Here is a 19,197-nt window from a genome sequence, read left to right on the forward strand (position 1 = left end):
GGTACACAGCACAGGGGCCAGCTGCGGTACACCCGGCACACCCCCCCATTCATTTCAAACTTCACTGGGCTTGCCGCGGCGCGGACATCCCCTCCCCACCGCCTCCTGCCTGTTTGCCACTCCTCCTGCCGCGCGGCCGATGGCGCCCGGCCGCGTCCTGGGGCCTGGTCTGCGCATGCGTGGCCGGGGTTCTGCGCATGCGCGGCGATTTCATCGGCGCATGCGCGGTGTCCCGGCGGCCGTGGGGGGACTCCGGACGAATGGGTTCAAAAAATAAATGGCTTTCATTTTTCCTATGCTCCAAAATGTCACTCCTTACAAACAGTCACATAATCCTCCAAGCATGTTCCACATGATTAATTTTCACTTCACCAACAACAATCATGCCCCCCCCCCCCCCCGGTCATTTAGGTGCGCTGTCACGGGGGCCAGCGGCGGTGCAACCTGCACCCCCCCCCCCTCCATTCATTTCACCTCCACTGGGCTTACCGCTGCCCTGACATCCCCTCCCCACCACCTCCTGCCTGGTTACCGCTCCTCCTGCCGCGCGGCCGATGGCGCCCGGCCGCGTCCTGGTGCCTGGTCTGCGCATGCGCGGCCGGGGTTCTGCGCATGCGCGGCGATTCCGTCGGCGCGTGCGCGGTGTCCCGGCGGCCGTGCGCGCCGCTTCTGTTGCGGGGGGGCGCCGTCGGACGGCAGGGGAGCCTTCCAGCACGCCCCTTACAGTCATATAACACCCCAGCAGCCCACACAAAGAAAAAAATAAATAAATAAATAAACGCCATCAAACACCTTTTGGAATAAACATGAAGATTATAAGCCAGGCCCTCTTGTCCAAAATCAATGTATGATCTTATAAATGCTCTTCTGGCTGAAAGGGCATAACTTCCCATACACACACTCAGCTGCAAAGAGACTGTCTCAAAAGGGTTCTTCACCTTTTTGCTAACAATGATCTACCCTTTGGATAGGTCATCAGCATAAAAAAAAAAAAAAAAAAAAAAAAAATGGAAGCACTGGGGGGAGGAGTCATCGTCTGGTCATCCGGGAAAAAAAAAAAAAAAAAAATATATATATATATATATATTTTAATTGTTTCATCATAATCAATAAATAGGTGGGAATTGCAGGGACACGGTCCAAATGTTCCATTAAATTGCCGGCACGCGCTTTCCGCCTGGGCATGGCCACACGGCACGCACTGGTCTCTTTTCACACCAGGCGCAAGCTGTCGTTTCATGAACAACCGCCATGATCCGCCCGGTCGTGTATATGTACCATATGCATTTGCACATTTCATCACACTATTTTATGTCTACCCTCCCCCTTTCTTTTTTCAGGCGGTCAACCTATATTGTATTTTGCACTACCATGTATCCGGAGAATTTTTCTTACCACCAGGTACGTTCACCTGCTCATTAACAAAAGTCTTCCTTACATTTCGAATAATCCCGTTAGGGTCAGCGTGCTGGCTTTAGGGGCACCATCATCCCACTAGGTTACCCCCTTCTTGGCTTCGCCAGCAGTTAGTGGTCCCGCGAGGCCGACACCCCGCCTCAAACGTACAGAGGCACCCGCCCAACGCGCCACCTCGTTAGTAAGCCGCCTCGCGTGTTGCATAGAGAGGGCCTCACCTGTCACTCCCTTCCCCTAGTCCTGTCTTACAGTCACCGAGAGGCCAACGCTCCTGCCACTACCACAAGTGGCCTCATTAACCCCTCGCGCCAAATCATAGGTAGAGCCTCTCAAGCCGCTTGGCAATTAGCAGGGCCTCATCTGTCACCATGCAAGTATAATTTTTTCGCCGTCCGGCCTAGCTAGCCAGCACGATCCTGTGTTTCCCCAAGCTAATCAACTGTTTTGTTTTACTATATCTCTGGAAGGGAAAGAGAACTTCTCCCTACCTGGCACCCCTGCTAGATCCGTCACTGCTACCCAGGGAGACGGTCTAGCCAGTCCAGCACCCATCAGATCCTGGGCAATCCCGCGCATAACGACGGAGTCAAGGTGACGGCATGTTCCCTTCCCCGCCACGGCGAGGGAAGCAGAGCTTTTCCGGCTGCTGCGCACGCCAATCGATAACAGGGAGGCAGGGGAGGACCTAGCCAGTCCAGCACAGGGGATATACATACCATGCTGTCCTCCCTAAATGTCATCCATGTCTAAAGTCAACGCCAGGTTGGAGAGGCTGGAATCGGTCACTGCGACCCTCTCCTTGGCGGGGCCACCACCGGCAGCGTCACCGGCCGGATTGCCAGTGATCACGTCGACCGTTAGCCTGGAGGACCAAGAAGTCAGCCCGACGCACATAATACCGGAGGAGGAACCGGGGGTACCCATCGCCACCAAGAAGACAGAAGGGCCAGACACGGTCACACGGTCATCACCTTTCCTGGGTACCCAGTTGGATTCAGCCAGTTTGCCATCCGGGAAGATCCAGGACATTCTCGCCCACATAGGCAACTACCTTCAACTCAGCACCGGCAACCGCAAAGAACTGCAGTCCCTGCTGGGCTCCCTGATCTTTGCCATGCGCATCCACCTCAGTGTCGCTCATTTATATCACGGCTCCTGCACCTCTCCCCTTTTCCTACACGACTCGCACAGGTTGTCCCTGGATGCCCACGCTGCAGGCAGGTCTGGGCATGTGGGGGAGATTTCTGTCCACCTGGAATGGCGGGAGCTTGTTTCTCCCTCAGCCGTCGGACTCTTCCCCCTCTATCTGGTCAGATGCGGCATCTACCACAGGCTTCGCGGCCATTTTTGGGAACGATTGGCTGTGGGGCAGCTGGCCTCCTGCGGTCCGGGGTTGGAAGGATTCTCCACTGCCTCAGCGCTTTCAAGATCTACCCCATCGTGGCGGCGGCCGTAGCGTGGGGTCATTCATGGGCAACATGTCGGTCCGGTGCTATTCAGACAACCATACGACCTGCCAGTTCATCAACAGGATTGTTCCAAATCTCTCACAATCGTGAGGTTTCTGCGGAGACTTCCTTGGTTGGCCGCTTGCAATATTTTCTTCTTGCATTGTTTCCATGTCCCGGGGGTGGGCAATACGGCAGCTGACAGTCTGTCTCGCGTCAAATTTCAGGCATTTCATCAAGCTCTCCCATCAGCGTTACCCACGGCCTCCATCACTCCATCATTTCAAACAGCTCATTCTGGATTAGAAGGCATCATGCGGCATAGCCAGTCTTTGTCCCGCTTAGCACTATCAGACGATACACATAGAACATACGACAGAGCGTTCACACTATTCAACAGGTCCTGTTGGAACACAACATCACGCACCCTTTTTGTCATGACGTCTCTTCCGGGGTTGGCTTCTTTTTGCCACCTCAAACTCATGTCATACAACACCATCAAACCATATCTCACTGGCATTTCAACATCATATGCTAATCATACACCCCAATAACATCAGCTTCATGTCCTCGCACCAGATCAAATCCATACTCAGAGATATTCAGGAAACGGAACCCGCACGTCCAGCCCAGAGGCTACCCATAATCAATCATATCTTCAAAGCATTATCCGACTTACTGGACGCCACGCCTCTGGAAACAGATACCAACTCCATCATCAATACGGCATTTACTTGACCTTCTACGGATTCCTGAGTTCCGGGAAATTCACTACAGCCTCCACGACCCGAACCTCACCTTGTCTTCTTGTCTCCCACTTGTCAAACACATGGTTCACTGCATCCTGTCCTTACCTCACTCCAAGAATAATCAGCACTTACCCGTCAACATTTCATATTACCCCACGCACAACAGATGGTGTCCAGTCAGGGTCCTGGATGCTCACAATCAGCGTCACAAGTTCTACCCTCTCAACCGCTACTTCAACTACATGGTTCGGTACTCACCACCACCACCTTCATGACCCATGTCGGGTCATCCCTCACACAACTAGGCCTCAACGCAGCCAACTACTCAGGGCACTCCTTTTGCATTGGAGCCACGTCCACGGCCTCCAGTGCCAACATCCTCACTCATGGCATCAGGGGATTGGGGCGCTGGGAGTCATCCACTTACGCGCAATACATTCCCCAATCCAACACAAGAGTTTAAGAGTGGCTTTCCAAAACATGTCGGGTTAAGCTATTGATACATCAATTGGCTACAATAAACTGGTTATTTCCATTTTTGCCCTCTTCTTTCTCAGGCCTACCTCATCCTCGGTTTCGGCACACCACAACCGACTGCACTCATTCCCTGCTTTCCCAGGGCTCTTCACTGTACTACCGTAAGCCCCTTACACAAGTATTAAGGCAGATTGCCTGGATTTGTGGGAGGGGCTGAGGTCCGCCTCCAGCCTATTTAGGGCACTCCCCTTACCTGGCTCCTGCATCATTGAGGTCTGAGCTTTGACCCTCCCACCACTCCACTCATTTACAACTCATTTCTTCCATATCTTTTCCTTGGGTAGGCCCTCTTCTTTCTCAGGCCTACCTCATCCTCGGTTTCGGCACACCACAACCGACTGCACTCATTCCCTGCTTTCCCAGGGCTCTTCACTGTACTACCGTAAGCCCCTTACACAAATATATATATATTATATATAACTTATAAACAGTATTGAGCACCGGTCTGCATTGTGGCCTTTGACCTAAAAAGGTTGCAATAAGTCAGGTGGCCAGAAGGTGGCTTTAAAACCTAAGAAATTGAGCAAATCTGGCCACTCCTCATCCTGTCCACATGTACAATAGTTGTGTACATTGACTGTAAGCACGGAGAGAATGTGTGACCACATTCACGTACATACTCATATATTTTAAGAACATTTTAATGGAGTGCTCCATAGAAAGGTCTTTATTGTAGACTTAAGTGTAGCTAACCTTAATAAACCTAAATAAACTTTATTAAAACATGTAAATATTTATTTTTACTTTTTCTAGCCACATAGATTCCTGAAGTGTAGGTGCCTGTTGTGGTTTAGAATTCGTACACTGTTGTGTATGGGAGTATGGATTTCACTGGGGCCGCACTGAGTGCTGTACGGGCAGGAGCTTGCATGGCACATCGCTCCTATACCAGCACTGGCATAGATGGGCTATGTCAAGCTTTAGAAGAGCTGGCGCAAACAGGACGGGTGCTGTGCTATGCAAGCTTCTGGCTGTAGAGCGCTCACAGCGGTGTATAAGGGTACAGATTCTAAAGCGTAATAGACACATAGTGGGAGATTTATCTAAACTGTTGCAAAGGAAAACTGGCTTAGTTGCCCATAGCAACCAATCAGATTGCACCTTTCATTTTCCAAAGGAGCTCTGAAAAATGAAAGTTGGAATCTGATTGAAAAAAAGTATATTACAAAATTTGATTTAATGACATTTGGAACAGGTTTTAATAAAGGTTATTTGTAAGTTTAGGTGCAGTTGTATATCATGCAGCAGTTTTGAGACTGATTACATGAGATGATAAGATCCAAGCCTCGGGCTGCATTACTAAGAGCTTCTGATGTCTGTCATAGGCAGTGTTGTCATGGAGACCTTGTGTAGGTCCAGATCACCATCTCTACCATGGTCTCAGTTTATGCCGTGTGCAGAGATTGGTATATTAGGAGAATTGAAGCCATTAAATGTCTCTCTGGGTAAACTGCACCTGACAGACACAAAAAGAAGACATGTTGTCATCAAAATCTCTCAGTATGCATTCTCAGAAGGCTTTGGGCATTCAGCTTAAATGGGTGAGTTGGGCCACTCTGCTAGACTGAAGGTAGAATGAGGCCGTATGTTTAAAGGGTTTTTCCAGTTTGCATTAGCATCCTTTAAAGTAATAATTTATGATGGTAGCTGTAATGTATTTCTCTTATCTTTATTGCTCCTCTCTTCTCTTCTGGGCAGTGATCACATGACCATGTCCATACAGCTGACATGTTATGTCCATGGGCGCGTCAAAGCAGCAACAGGGGCAGTGATAGGGGAGTGACTATGTAACTAGCTGGGTGGGAGGAGCTATAAACTAACTGGGTGTAGTAAGGGGCGGAGCTGTGGCCGAGAATGGAGAAGTGCATCATGGGTTTGGTTGGATACAGAAACAGGAAGTGCTACATACAGGATGTAAACCTGAGTGATTTATTACATCTATTACATACTGAAAACAGGTCAGGAGAGTCCAAATTGACTAAAAAAGGATGGGGAGGATGTACATGAGGTAAGCAACTACATGAGCATATCTAATAAAAACCTTAGTAATACTGGAAAACCCATTTCATGGGTCATATATTCAGATTTTTCTTCTCTTGCATATATGCATTATCTATTACTTTGTTACTGAACTGAACCTTGTATAGTGAAATGCCTTTTATATGATGCAATTTATAATGGGCCTATGTTCTATATCATTGCATGACTAAATATCTTGATTTAATATGCTACTTTTACTTTGTTTTATAGATTAGAAGAGGATGAAAAATAGACCAATATTATGTGTATCTTTCTGCTGTGCCTTTTTTATGTATTTGCCTTTTTGTATGACTATTTCTAGGATTCCAACCAATATCAGTTTGGAAGGACTAAGATCTTTTTTAGAGCTGGGCAAGTGGCATACTTGGAAAAATTAAGGTCTGACAAGTTGAGAAATGCCTGTGTTATGATCCAGAAGAATATTCGGGGTTGGGTGCAGAGGAAGAAGTTCCTGCATGCACGAAATGCAGCCATTGTCATACAGCAGTACTTCAGGGGACAAAGGGCTGTGAGGTAATCCGATACTAATATTATACTCAAGTATGGAAACAGCTAAGGCTGAGTTCACACTATGTTTAGTTATACAGTGGACAGTATACTGTATGTTTGATTTATGACAAAAGAAAAGAAAAGAGTGTCTAAAGCAGGGGTGCACAACCCGCGGCCTGCATGCGGCCCCCAGAGCCATGGTTTGCGACCCCCGTCCTGCTAGACAGAAACACAGCTGATCCTGCGATCAGCTGTGTTTCTGCCCGGATCTCAGCACAATGCATAAGTACAGCTCCTGCACTTAACCCGAGGAGAAGGCAGAAGCAGTTTATCAGCGCTTCTGCCTTCTCCTCAGTGAGCGCTATGCAGTTTAGACCCCAGCCATCGTGTGTCTCGTGGGCAGAGGAGCACAGAGCTACATGGTCAGTAGACCCTGATCAGCTCTGCTTTGGTACAAAGCCCCCACAGGAGGCTAATTTTCCCTGTAACTGGGGAACCTTTGGATGCTCCAGTTACAGTGGAAATGGGGCAAAAAAAGTCTATATTTGGCAAATTATGTGCCAAATATATATATATAAAAAAAGTTTAAAAAAAATTAAAAACATAAATAAAATACAATAAAAAAAAAAAAGGAAAAAGTGCAAAAGAAAAAACAAGTCAGTGTCCCCCAGAGGTCTTTTAAAGACCTCTTTGGGGACATACAGTGTTGCAACAATATAAAGTAAAAAAAAAAAAAAAAAGAACATTTTAAAGAGAATCTTTCCCTACAATAAAAAATCTAAACTAAGCATACAGACATGGAGAGCGGCGCCCAGGGATCTCCCTGCACTTACTATTATCCCTGGGCGCCACTCCGTTCTCTCTGTATAGGCTCCGGTATCTTCAGATTTTCGGCTCAACTGGGAGGAGCCTGCCGGCGTCTCCTTCTCCCAGGCTGTAGCGCTGGCCAATCGCAGCGCTCAGCTCATAGCTTGAGAGGTTTTTTCTTCTCTCAGGCTATGAGCTGAGCGCTGCGATTGGCCAGCACTCCAGCCTGGGAGAAGGAGACGCTGGCAGGCTCCTCCCAGTTGAGCTAAAAATCTGAAGATACCGGAGCCTATACCGGGAGAACGGAGCGGCACCCAGGGATAATAGTAAGTGCAGGGAGATCCCTGGGCGCCGCGTGTCAGCATACTTAGTTTAGATTTGTCAGCCATGTCAGCATACTTAGTTTAGATTTTTTATTGTAGTGAAAGGTCCTCTTTAACAAAAAAAATTAAAACAATAAATACACAAAATACAAGTAAAAGACAACAATAAAAAGGAAAAAGTGCAAAATAAAATTGTTCACTGTCAACAGTCTTTTATTGACCTCTTGGGGGACATATTCTGTGACAAAAATCTGTTTTAAAAATAAGTTATAAAGTGATTATAAAAAATATCAAAAATACAAAATAAATAAAGTACAAAAAAAGGAAAATGTGCTAAATAAAAAAAAGTCTGTGTCCCCAAAGGTCTTTTTGTAGCAGAAATATATTTTAAAAAGAAGTTAAAATATATTTAAAAAAAAAGAAAAAAAAAAGATAAAATACTTAAATGCATAAAAGAACAAGTTCCTGTAGCATGGTCCCTGAAAGATTCATACATTCCTGCTCCATGCTGCTCTCACTATCTCCATCTTCCAGTTCCAGAGCACCGCTCCAGCAAATGACTGACTTCAGCAGTAATGTGCTGCTTGTGGCCACATCACCGCTGAAGCCAGTCATTGGCTGGAGTGGTGCAAGTGACTGTGCCCACAGCCAGCCAGAAGTAAACCGTGACGGGACAAGAAGATGGAGATAGCAGGAGTGGCAGGGAGCAGGAAAGTATGAATCTTCTGTCCCTAGTATTAGCCTATAGAGCTGTGTACATGCACTGCTAGATCGCCATTAGCACGTCCACAATATACATTTTCCATAGCTGTGAGTGCTTTTATTCAGTCAAAAAACAATTTGATATATATGCAAATAAGGCTAGTAAGGAGCCCAAGAGGCTGTTACCAACATTTCAGAAGCCCAGCTACACCCACTGTGAAGCAGCCCATCTCCGCCCTGCATCCTCCGAATCTCCTCCTTGCTCCCCAGACGTCACACAGTTAAAGTGGCGTAATCTCGCGCATGCCAGCTATTGTATGCGCAGTTCGTTCCCTGAGGCTGATGCCAGCACAGAGAAGGAACACCATGCCGGCACTGATATGCTTGCTCATTCGCGAGATTACGGCGCTTCAACTGTGTGACGTCGGGGGAGCAAGGAGGAGATTCGGAGGATGCAGGACGGAGATTGGCTCCTTCACAGTGGGTGCATCTGGGCTCCTGAAATGTTGGTAACAGCCCCTTGGGCTCCTTACTAACCTCATTTGCATATATATAAAATAGTTTTTTTGACCGAATAAAAACACTCACAGCTATGGAAAATGTATATTGCGGACGTGCTAGTGGTGATCTAGCAGCACATATACACAGGCTAAAACTAGCTGACAGAATCCCTTTAATAATGTCCACAGTGATGTCACAGTACATGAATAATGCACACAGTGATGACACCGTACATTAACCCGTAGAGGACCCTCGCCATACATGTATTACGCTGGTGGATATGACTTAAGGATGAGCACCGTACATGTACAGTGGACTGATCAGGCAGGTGCAGGAGCTGCACCCACCCGATCAGCGGCACGGACCCGGCAGTCACTGACAGCCAGGCCCCTGCTGCATACGCCGGCATCGGTGAAAACACTGATGCCGGTGTATTAACCTCTTGTATACCGCGGTAGGCAGAGGGTTTGTGGAGAGTACGGGTGCCCTCCGCATCTCCATCGGGTCCCCGCGCTGCAGTGATGGGGAACCTTAGGCATTGGGGCTTGCCTTCTATGGAAGCCTGTGAGATCCAGCCCTTAGGCTGGGTCTCACAGGCAGGCTGTCAGCGTAAAAGCTGACAGCCAATGCATTACAATACAGGTTGTATTGTAATGCTTTGCAGTGTAGATCAGACCCCAGAAGTTGAAGTCCCAGAGTGGGACAAAAATAAAAAAAGGGGAAAAAATGTGTTTTTCATAATAATAAAAAAATGTTTCAAGTAAAAAAAAAAAATCCTAACATAAAAGATGGAGACACTAAATATGGAGACACTAAAACATGATTTTTTTGTTTCAAAAATACATATTAGGTATTGCCGCGTCCGTAACGACCTGCTGTATAAAAATATCACATGATCTAACCCCTAAGATGGACACCATAAAAAACATAAAATAAAACCTGTGTCAAAAAAGCCATCTTTTGTCACCTTACATCACAAAAAGTGTAATACCAAGCAATAAAAAAGTCATATACACCCTAAAATAGTACCAATCTAACCGTCATCTCATCCCAAAATAAATGAGCCCCTACATAAGACAGTCATCCCAAAAAAAAAAAAAACTAAGGCTTTCAGAATAGGGAGACACTAAAAAATCTTTTTTTTTCAAAAATGCTTTATTATGTAAAACTGAAACAAACAATATTTGGCATATTTGGTATTGTCGCGTCCGTTACAACCTGTTTTATAAAAATAGCACATGATCTAACCTGTCAGATGAACATTGTAAATAGCAAAAAATAAAAAAGGTCCCAAAACAGCTATTTTTTGTTGCCACACAAAAAGTATAATATAGAGCAAAATTTCCACCTTATCCCGTAGTTTCCAAAATGGGGTCACTTTTTTGGAGTTTCTACTCTAGGGGTGCATCAGGGGGTCTTCAAATGTGACATGGCAACTTAAAATATCCCAGTGAAATCTGCCCTCCAAAAACCACATGGCGCTCCTTTCCTTCTGTGCCCTGCCGTGTGCCCGTACAGCAGTTTACAATCACAAATGGGGTGTTTCTGTAAACTACAGAATCAGGGTAATAAATATTGAGTTTTGTTCGGCTGTTAACCCTTGCTTTGTTACTGTGGATTAAAATGAAAAATCTGCCAAAAAAGGGAAATTCTGGAATTACACATACATTTTCCATTAATTCTTGTGGAACACCTAAAGGGTTGACAAAGTTAGTAAAATCAGTTTTGAATACCTTGAGGGATGTAGTTTCTAAAATGGGGCCATTTTTGGGTGGTTTATATTATGTAAGCCTCACAAAGTGACTTCAGACCTGAACTGCTCCTTAAAAAGTGGGTTTTGGAAATTTTCTGAAAAACTTCAAGATTTGCTTCAAAAAATAAAATGGCATTCACAACATGATCCAAACATAAAGTAGACATATGGTAAATGTACAGTAATAACTATTATATGAGGTGTCACTATCTGTTTTAAAAGCTGAGAAATTGAAATTTGGAAAGTTGCAAATTTTTCCAATTTTGTTTGAAAATTTTGTATTTTTTTTTAAATAAAAATGAAAAATATTGACTGAAATTTACCACTATTATGAAGTACAATGTGTCACGAGCAAACATTCTCAGAATGGCTTGGATAAGTAAAAGCATTGCAAAGTTATTACCACATAAAGTGACACATGTCAAATTTCCCAAAAAACGGCCTGGTCCTTAAGGTGAAAAATGTCAGGGTCCTGAAGGGGTTAATAATACACACAGTGATGACAGTACACTAATAATGCACACAGTGACATCACAGTACACAATAATGCACACAGTGATGTCACCATGCACAGTAATGCATGCGGTGATGTCACAGAGCATGAGTAATGCAAACAGTGAAGTCACAGTACACAATAATGCACACAGTGTTGTCATAGTATAGGTATAATGTGCACTTTGATGTCACAGTACAGGAATAGTGCATACAGTGATGTCAACATATTGAACTTAGGGACACAGTGAAGTTACAGCACCATTAATGTGTACAGTGATGTCACTGTAAAGGGATAATCTACTTAAGAATTATGCAGGCAGAAATGTCACAGTACTCACCATGGTATCATAGGACAATAGAAAACACAGTCAAATGTACCTGTGACCTCAAAGCATTGGAAAATGATTTGACATGCAGGAGTAATGTACACATGATGTCACACTAAAGGGATGATAGAATGATGTCACAGCAGAGGTATAATGCATAAAGTAATGTCACGGAGAAGGGAAAATGCACTCTGAACTCGGACTACCCCTTTAACCTGTGCATAGGTGATAAATGTATTTTATCGGAAACCCCCTTGGATTTTAATAATGTAAGCCCTCTTTTGACGTCCGTCTGCCCCATAAACGCCAATTGATACTGTAAAGTCTGTTTTTCTTTTATTTCAGGACTTGTACTATCAGGTCTATGGTCAAACATGGTGTGATTAGCACCAATAAGAATTCTTACTGGTTCCATCACAGAACAGTTTTTGACTTTTCCCTTTTGTTTCCTCTCCAGACAAACAATAAGTGCAACTGCCATTAAACACACTTGGGCTGCTATCATCCTCCAGAAACACTGCAGAGGCTTCTTAGTGCGTCGCATATACCAGCTTATTTTAGTAGCTACAGTCACCATACAAGCATTCACACGAGGTTATCTGGCAAGAAAGAGATACCGCAAGGTATGTTAGTCTATAGCACTCTTAGCCACCATCAAATTAGTATTATGATGGTGTCAGAGCAAGATACAGTTGCAAGAAAAAGTATGTGAACCCTTTGGAATGATATGAATTTCTGCACAAATTGGTCATAAAATGTGATCTGATCTTCATCTAAGTCACAATAGACAATCACAGTCTGCCTAAACTAATAACACACAAAGAATTAAAATGTTACCATGTTTTTATTGAACACACCATGTAAACATTCACAGTGCAGGTGGAAAAAGTATGTGAACCCCTAGACTAATGACATCTCCAAGAGCTAATTGGAGTGAGGTGTCAGCCAACTGGAGTCCAATCAATGAGATGAGATTGGAGGTGTTGGTTACAGATGCCCTGCCCTATAAAAAACACCCACCAGTTCTGGGTTTGCTTTTCACAAGAAGCATTGCCTGGTGTGAATGATGCCTCATACAAAAGAGTTCTCAGAAGATCTACGATTAAGAATTGTTGACTTGCATAAAGCTGGAAAGGGTTATAAAAGTATCTCCAAAAGCCTTGCTGTTCATCAGTCCACGGTAAGACAAATTGTCTATAAATGGAGAAAGTTCAGCACTGCTGCTACTCTCCCTAGCAGTGGCTGTCCTGTAAAGATGACTGCAAGAGCACAGCGCAGACTGCTCAATGAGGTGAAGAAGAATCCTAGAGTGTCAGCTAAAGACTTACAAAAGTCTATGGCATATGCTAACATCCCTGTTAGCGAATCTACGATACGTAAAACACTAAACAAGAATGGATTTCATGGGAGGATACCACAGAGGAAGCCACTGCTCTCCAAAAAAAACATTGCTGCACGTTTACAGTTTGCACAAGAGTACCTGGATGTTCCACAGCTGTATTGGCAAAATTTTCTGTGGACAGATGAAACCAAAGTTGAGTTGTTTGGAAGAAACACACAACACTATGTGTGGAGAAAAAGAGGCACAGCACACCAACATCAAAACCTCATCCCAACTGTGAAGTATGGTGGTGGGGGCATCATGGTTTGGGGCTGCTTTGCTGCGTCAGGGCCTGGACGGATTGCTATCATCGACGGAAAAATTAATTCCAAAGTTTATCAAGACATTTTGCAGGAGAACTTAAGGCCATCTGTCCACCAGCTAAAGCTCAACAGAAGATGGGTGTTGCAAAAGGACAACGACCCAAAGCATAGAAGTAAATCAACAACAGAATGGCTTAAACAGAAGAAAATACACCTTCTGGAGTGGCCCAGTCAGAGTCCTGACCTCAACCCGATTGAGATGCTGTGGCATGACCTCAAGAAAGCGATTCACACCAGACACCCCAAGAATATTGCTGAACCGAAACAGTTCTGTAAAGAGGAATGGTCAAGAATTATTCCTGACCGTTGTGCACGTCTGATCTGCAACTACAGGAAACGTTTGGTTGAAGTTATTGCTGCCAAAGGAGGTTCAACCAGTTATTAAACCCAAGGGTTCACATACTTTTTCTACCTGCACTGTGAATGTTTACATGGTGTGTTCAATAAAAACATGGTAACATTTAGTTCTTTGTGTGTTATTAGTTTAAGCAGACTGTGATTGTCTATTGTTGTGACTTAGATGAAGATCAGATCACATTTTATGACCAATTTGTGAAGAAATCCATATCATTCCAAAGGGTTCACATACTTTTTCCTGCAACTGTAAGTGTCCTTATAACACTGTCTTGTAGACACATATAGCCATCACAGTATGTTGCTTTTGCTGTCTTTTGTTCTTCAACACATATGGGGCAGATTTCTCATAACTGGTGTAAAGTAGAATTGGCTTAGGTGCCCATAGCAAAAAATCAGATTTCACATTTCATTTTTCAGAGCTACATTGGAAAATGAAAGGTGAAATCTGATTGGTTGCTATGGGCAACTAAGCCAGTTATACTGTACACCAGATTTCATAAATCTTCCCTATACTCTTTCTCCATAACTTTGATTCTTGGTAAAAAAAAAATAGGCTTATGATAAAAATATATTTCCCTTATTATTACTTATATGAAGATTCGAGAAGAGCACAAGGCTTTAATACTACAGAAGTATGCACGTGCATGGCTGGCCCGCCGCAGGTTCCAGAACATCCGAAGATTTGTGGTAAACATTCAGCTTTCCTATAGGGTGCAGCGGCTTCAAAAGAAACTTGAAGATCAGGTAATTGAGCTATACTTGACCACATTGTTTTTACTTGATGCTACCATATTTGATTTACATTTAACTGCTATTTTATTTATCAGTCAGCATAACATTTAGGGTATATTTTAGCAGTTTCCCACGTTGATGGCCCAGATTTCCAAAAAATGATATCCAGAACACTATCCACCCCCTTTCTTATAAAAAAAAATATACATAGAATAGTGGCATATTGGTTGTTAATATGTGATAAAAACATTTTTGATGGAAGTATACCTTTAAAGACTATGAGCACATGTACATTTTTTACATAGTTTTTGTAACACGTTTTTGTTAAAAATTTTAAATGATTCAACTTCTGCAGCCTGCATGTATTCCAATACATAGCAGGCTGCAGAGTGCCATTCACTAGGAAATCCCTCAGACTGGCTTCTTGATGGCTCTGTCTCCAGTCCCTTTTTCTTCTCTCTTGAACGATCTTCTGTGCTGATCAAAGTTAAACGGGTAGTCCACCTTCATACGGGCCTTTTGGCGAGACTGCCCGCCCCTTACATCGCTGGTCCTGTGGAGGGAAGCATAATTAATATTCAAATATGTTTCACTCTACAGGTCTGGCGACATGAGGGAAGTCTGGCCAAAAGGCCCCCCGAAGGTGAACAACCCTTTAGGCATACGAGAGAGAAACATCAACAGAAAATAAGCTAAAAAATATATATTGCCAATATGAATAATATATTGCTGTAAGGTCGAAATGTGCCACTTAAACGATAAGGAAAAGGATACATTATTATTCACCACTGGAGTTGTGTATTTTGTATGCAACTGCATTCTACTTTTTTTTGAATACTCACACATGAAAGTTTAGCCTCTTGTCACTTTTGGAGCCCCTTTTGGGCAAGTTTAGTTCATTGTTATAGTATATATTTTGTTTTAGAACAAGGAAAACCATGGACTTATGGAAAGACTGACTAGTCTAGCATCAGCTCATTCACATGATGCTGATAAACTACATAAACTTGAAGCAGAACTGGAAAAATCTCTCACCCAAAAGAAGTCGCAGGAGGAAAAAGGGAAGAAATACAAGGATGAGACTGAGCAGGTGTGTGCCACAGGTGTCACTGTCCTATATATATATATTTATATATTAACTGGGACAGAAGAGAAAGTAATACTGAGGTTCCTGTCACACTTTGCCAAAAAGTGGTGCAGTGCAGGAGAAAAAAACCCCTAAAAAATGCCAAGGAAGTTGTACAAAAAATGTTTTCTCTTTAATTTACTTTATTCGGTGATGCTGTATGTTGGCACTGTGTTTTTTATTTATAAAAAAAGTACAGTAATCGGTGTTCTGGGAGGATTTATGAAACCACCCTAAAGTTGGCTGCATAATAAAATAAAGACACTGAGGCCTAGTTCACATGATATATTTATTTCAATGGTTCCGCATTAAAAACGGATTGTGTTCCGTAAGCATTCCGTTTCCGTATTTCCGTTTTTCCGTTCCGTTGAAAGATAGAACATGTCCTATTATTGCCCGCAAATCATGTTCCGTGGCTCCATTTAAGTCAATGGGTCTGCAAAAAAAAAAAAACGGAACACATACGGAAATGCATCCGTATGTCTTCCGTATCCGTTCAGTTTTTGCTGAACCATCTATTGAAAATGTTATGCCCAGACCAATTTTTTCTATGTAATTACTGTATACTGTATATGGCATACGGAAAAACGGAAACACAACGGAACTCAAAAACGGATCCGTGAAAAACGGACCGCAAAAAACTATAAAAGCCATACGTTCGTGTGAACTAGGCCTGAGGCTGATTTTAATGGGTTTTACCGCTATGTAAACTCTGTCATTAAAAGAGCACTTCCACAAAAAATTTATTCACTGGCCCATTAGAAAGGTACATGATAACAATTATATAAAATTTGTGAATTATAACCTCCCTTTTGTTCTTCAGCTGTGTCATGTGACCAGCACACTGACTTTCCAACTGACCCAGTGTCTTATGTATGGGGAGGAAGTCAGTTTCTCTGTCCATTCCTGTGGGAACCTCAATGTTCTTTTCATAGGGATGAATAGAGAAACAGACTTCCTGTCCACATGCAAGACGCTGTAATAGTTGGAGAGTCGGACTCTCAGTCACATGACACAGCTGAGGAACAGAAGGGAGTGGATAAGTAACAAATGTAGCCAGCGGTAAGAAGATTAATTTCACTACAGGTTATATCATGTTCCTTTAAAATTGGCCAGAGAATAAACATTTTTTGTGGGATTGCGATTTTGAAGACAGTATCCACCTAACGCAGCAGACAAGTAGCTATGCTAAGCCTACAGTAGCCTACAGTAAAAATCTCCTTCAAGGGGCTTTCTGAGATATAGATATTGATGGCCTATCCTCAGGATCAGTAGGGGTCCGACTCCTGGAACCCCACCAGTCAGCCGTTTGAATACCACATGAAGTGCAGTATGGTGTGGCAGCACAGTGACTCTATTGAGCTCCGTTATCTGGGGTCCTGGGTTTGAGCCCAACCAGTGCAACATCTGATCATCATTTGTATGTTTTCCCTGTGTTTGTACGTGCTTCCTGTGACTTTTGCAGTTTCTCACATTGTAAAAATATACCAATTAATGTTTTTCATATGATTCATGTGAAATTGACCATAGTATGGCAGTGTATTTCAGCTAGGCAATTGTAAGCCCCATTGTGGACAGGGACTGATGTTTACAGTATTGGGGAATTGGTCCTGTAAAATGAATGGGGGTTATATTAATGATTGCTTTCACATATATTTGCTCTCCAATACTCGGGGAATACTAGTGCAGTTAGCTCTCACATCTTACTTCTTTGGATGTTGGTAAATAATCAATGAATGCGATTGATTATTATATTATGTATTTCTTACTAAACTAATTTAGGGTACTTTCAGACTAGCGTTAAAGTTTTCCGGTATTGAGTTCCGTCATAGGGGCTCAATACTGGGAAAAAAACGCATCAGTTTTAGCCTAATGCATTCTGAATGGAAAGCAATACATTCAGTATGCATCAGGATGTCTTCTGTTCCGTCCCTTTTACAGTATTTGGCCGGAGAAAATACCGCAGCATGCTGTTGTATTTTCTCCAGCCAAAATTCCGTAGCATGCTGCAGTATTTTCTCCAGCCAAAATTCCGGAACACTTGCCGGATCCGGCATTAATTTCCATTGAAATATATTAATGCCGGATCCGGTACCAAGTGTTCAGGAAATTGCCGCAGACCTTTAAAAATGTGAAAAAAATAAATACCGGATCCGTTTTTTTCTGGATAAGACCCGGAGAGACGGATCTAGTATTTCAATGCATTTGTCAGACAGATCCGGAAACAAATGATATCTGTTTGCATACGGATTTCCGGATCCGGCAGGCAGTTCCGGCAACGGAACTGCCTGGCGGAATCCAACAACGCTAGTGTAAAAACTGGCCTTATTCAAAGAGGCAAAGAACTAATTAGTAAAACTGTGTTCCACTAGAAAATGACAAAGATTCAAGCTCAAAACACTGAACTTCTGGAGCAAAAACAGCGGTTGGAAGTCAGACTGGAGGAGAAGACCCAAGAGATGAAGGGTGAGTGTTTCATCCCCCTTTTCATTGCCTAGTTTCTTATACAGTATGTAGATGTAAGAGATAGAAGTAGCTAGTCAATTACATATCTTTGTTGCTTATGTCTAAGTGTTGTCTATTCCTGCAGATAAAATGAACGAACTCGCAAATCAGCTGTATTCTGATGTGGAGAAAAAAGAAAAACAAAGAGTGTATGTACAATACGTTATTGTATACACGGATAGATACCCCTCTCCAGTTTGTACATTAGACTATTTCTTTAAGTGATTTTGTTGTTGATAAGGTTGAAAAAACACAAAAGTCTTTAAAGTCCAACCTATAATCCTATAGTGTTGATCCAGAGGAAGGCAAAAAAAAACTATGATTGCCCCATATTAGAGGAGAAAATCCTTCCTTACTCCAAATTTGGCAATCTGAATAAATCCTTGGATCTGTGTCCCATCACCAGACATCTAGCACCCATAACATGCAATATAATTACATTCAAGAAGGTCATTCAGATCCTTCTTGAACTTGTTAATCTACTTTCACACTCACGTTTTGACTTTCCGTTTGTGAGATCCGTTCAGGGCTCTCACAAGCGGTCCAAAACGGATCAGTTTGCATTCTAATGCATTCTGAATGGAAAAGGATCCGCTCAGAATGCATTAGTTTGCATCAATTCAGTCTCCGTTCCGCTTTGGAGACGGACACCAAACCGATGCTTGCAGCCGTTTGGTGTCCGTCTGATGAAACTGAGCCAAACGGATCCGTCCTGGCACACAATGTAAGTCAATGGGGACGGATCAGTTTCCTATGACACAATCTGGCACAATAGAAAACTGATCCGTCCTGACACACAATGTAAGTCAATGGGGACGGATCAGTTTCCTATGACACAATCTGGCACAATAGAAAACGGATCCGTCCTCGATTTAAATTTACAATTTTTTTTTTTCTCCTCTTTAAAATGGCAGACTTGGTTCAGTGCAGGAATTGTTGTGCATTTATTTCATGTTCCACTCTTTGGAGATTCGGATGCTGTCAGATCTGTAGACAGTTCTCCTTACTGCAGCAGGAAATTGCATTTTTGAAATCTGAGATATTTAAATTATCTGTTAAACAAACTCCAGCTAGGACTGCTGCAATGCCACTGCCACAGAGGACCCCCAGAAATGGCAGATGGGTTACTGTAGGTTCTGGAAGACTTAGAGTGGTGGATAGAAGACATGTCCCACAGTCGGTGGTTC

General features: G+C 43.3%; 1 protein-coding gene across 3 annotated transcripts in view; it reads left to right on the forward strand.

Annotated features, from left to right (window-relative positions):
- MYO5C (myosin VC) overlaps positions 1-19,197 on the forward strand; it is a 193,880-nt gene that overhangs the window by 116,835 nt on the left and 57,848 nt on the right. For all 3 annotated transcript variants that reach the window (XM_040413958.1, XM_040413959.1, XM_040413960.1), the window contains 6 exons: positions 6,492-6,703; positions 12,044-12,209; positions 14,245-14,391; positions 15,305-15,469; positions 17,878-17,971; positions 18,096-18,159. In XM_040413958.1, the coding sequence (XP_040269892.1) occupies positions 6,492-6,703; positions 12,044-12,209; positions 14,245-14,391; positions 15,305-15,469; positions 17,878-17,971; positions 18,096-18,159 (848 nt within the window). The remainder of the gene's footprint in view (positions 1-6,491; positions 6,704-12,043; positions 12,210-14,244; positions 14,392-15,304; positions 15,470-17,877; positions 17,972-18,095; positions 18,160-19,197) is intronic.

This window comes from Bufo bufo, chromosome 1, assembly GCF_905171765.1.
Source record: "Bufo bufo chromosome 1, aBufBuf1.1, whole genome shotgun sequence".
NCBI lineage: Eukaryota > Metazoa > Chordata > Amphibia > Anura > Bufonidae > Bufo > Bufo bufo.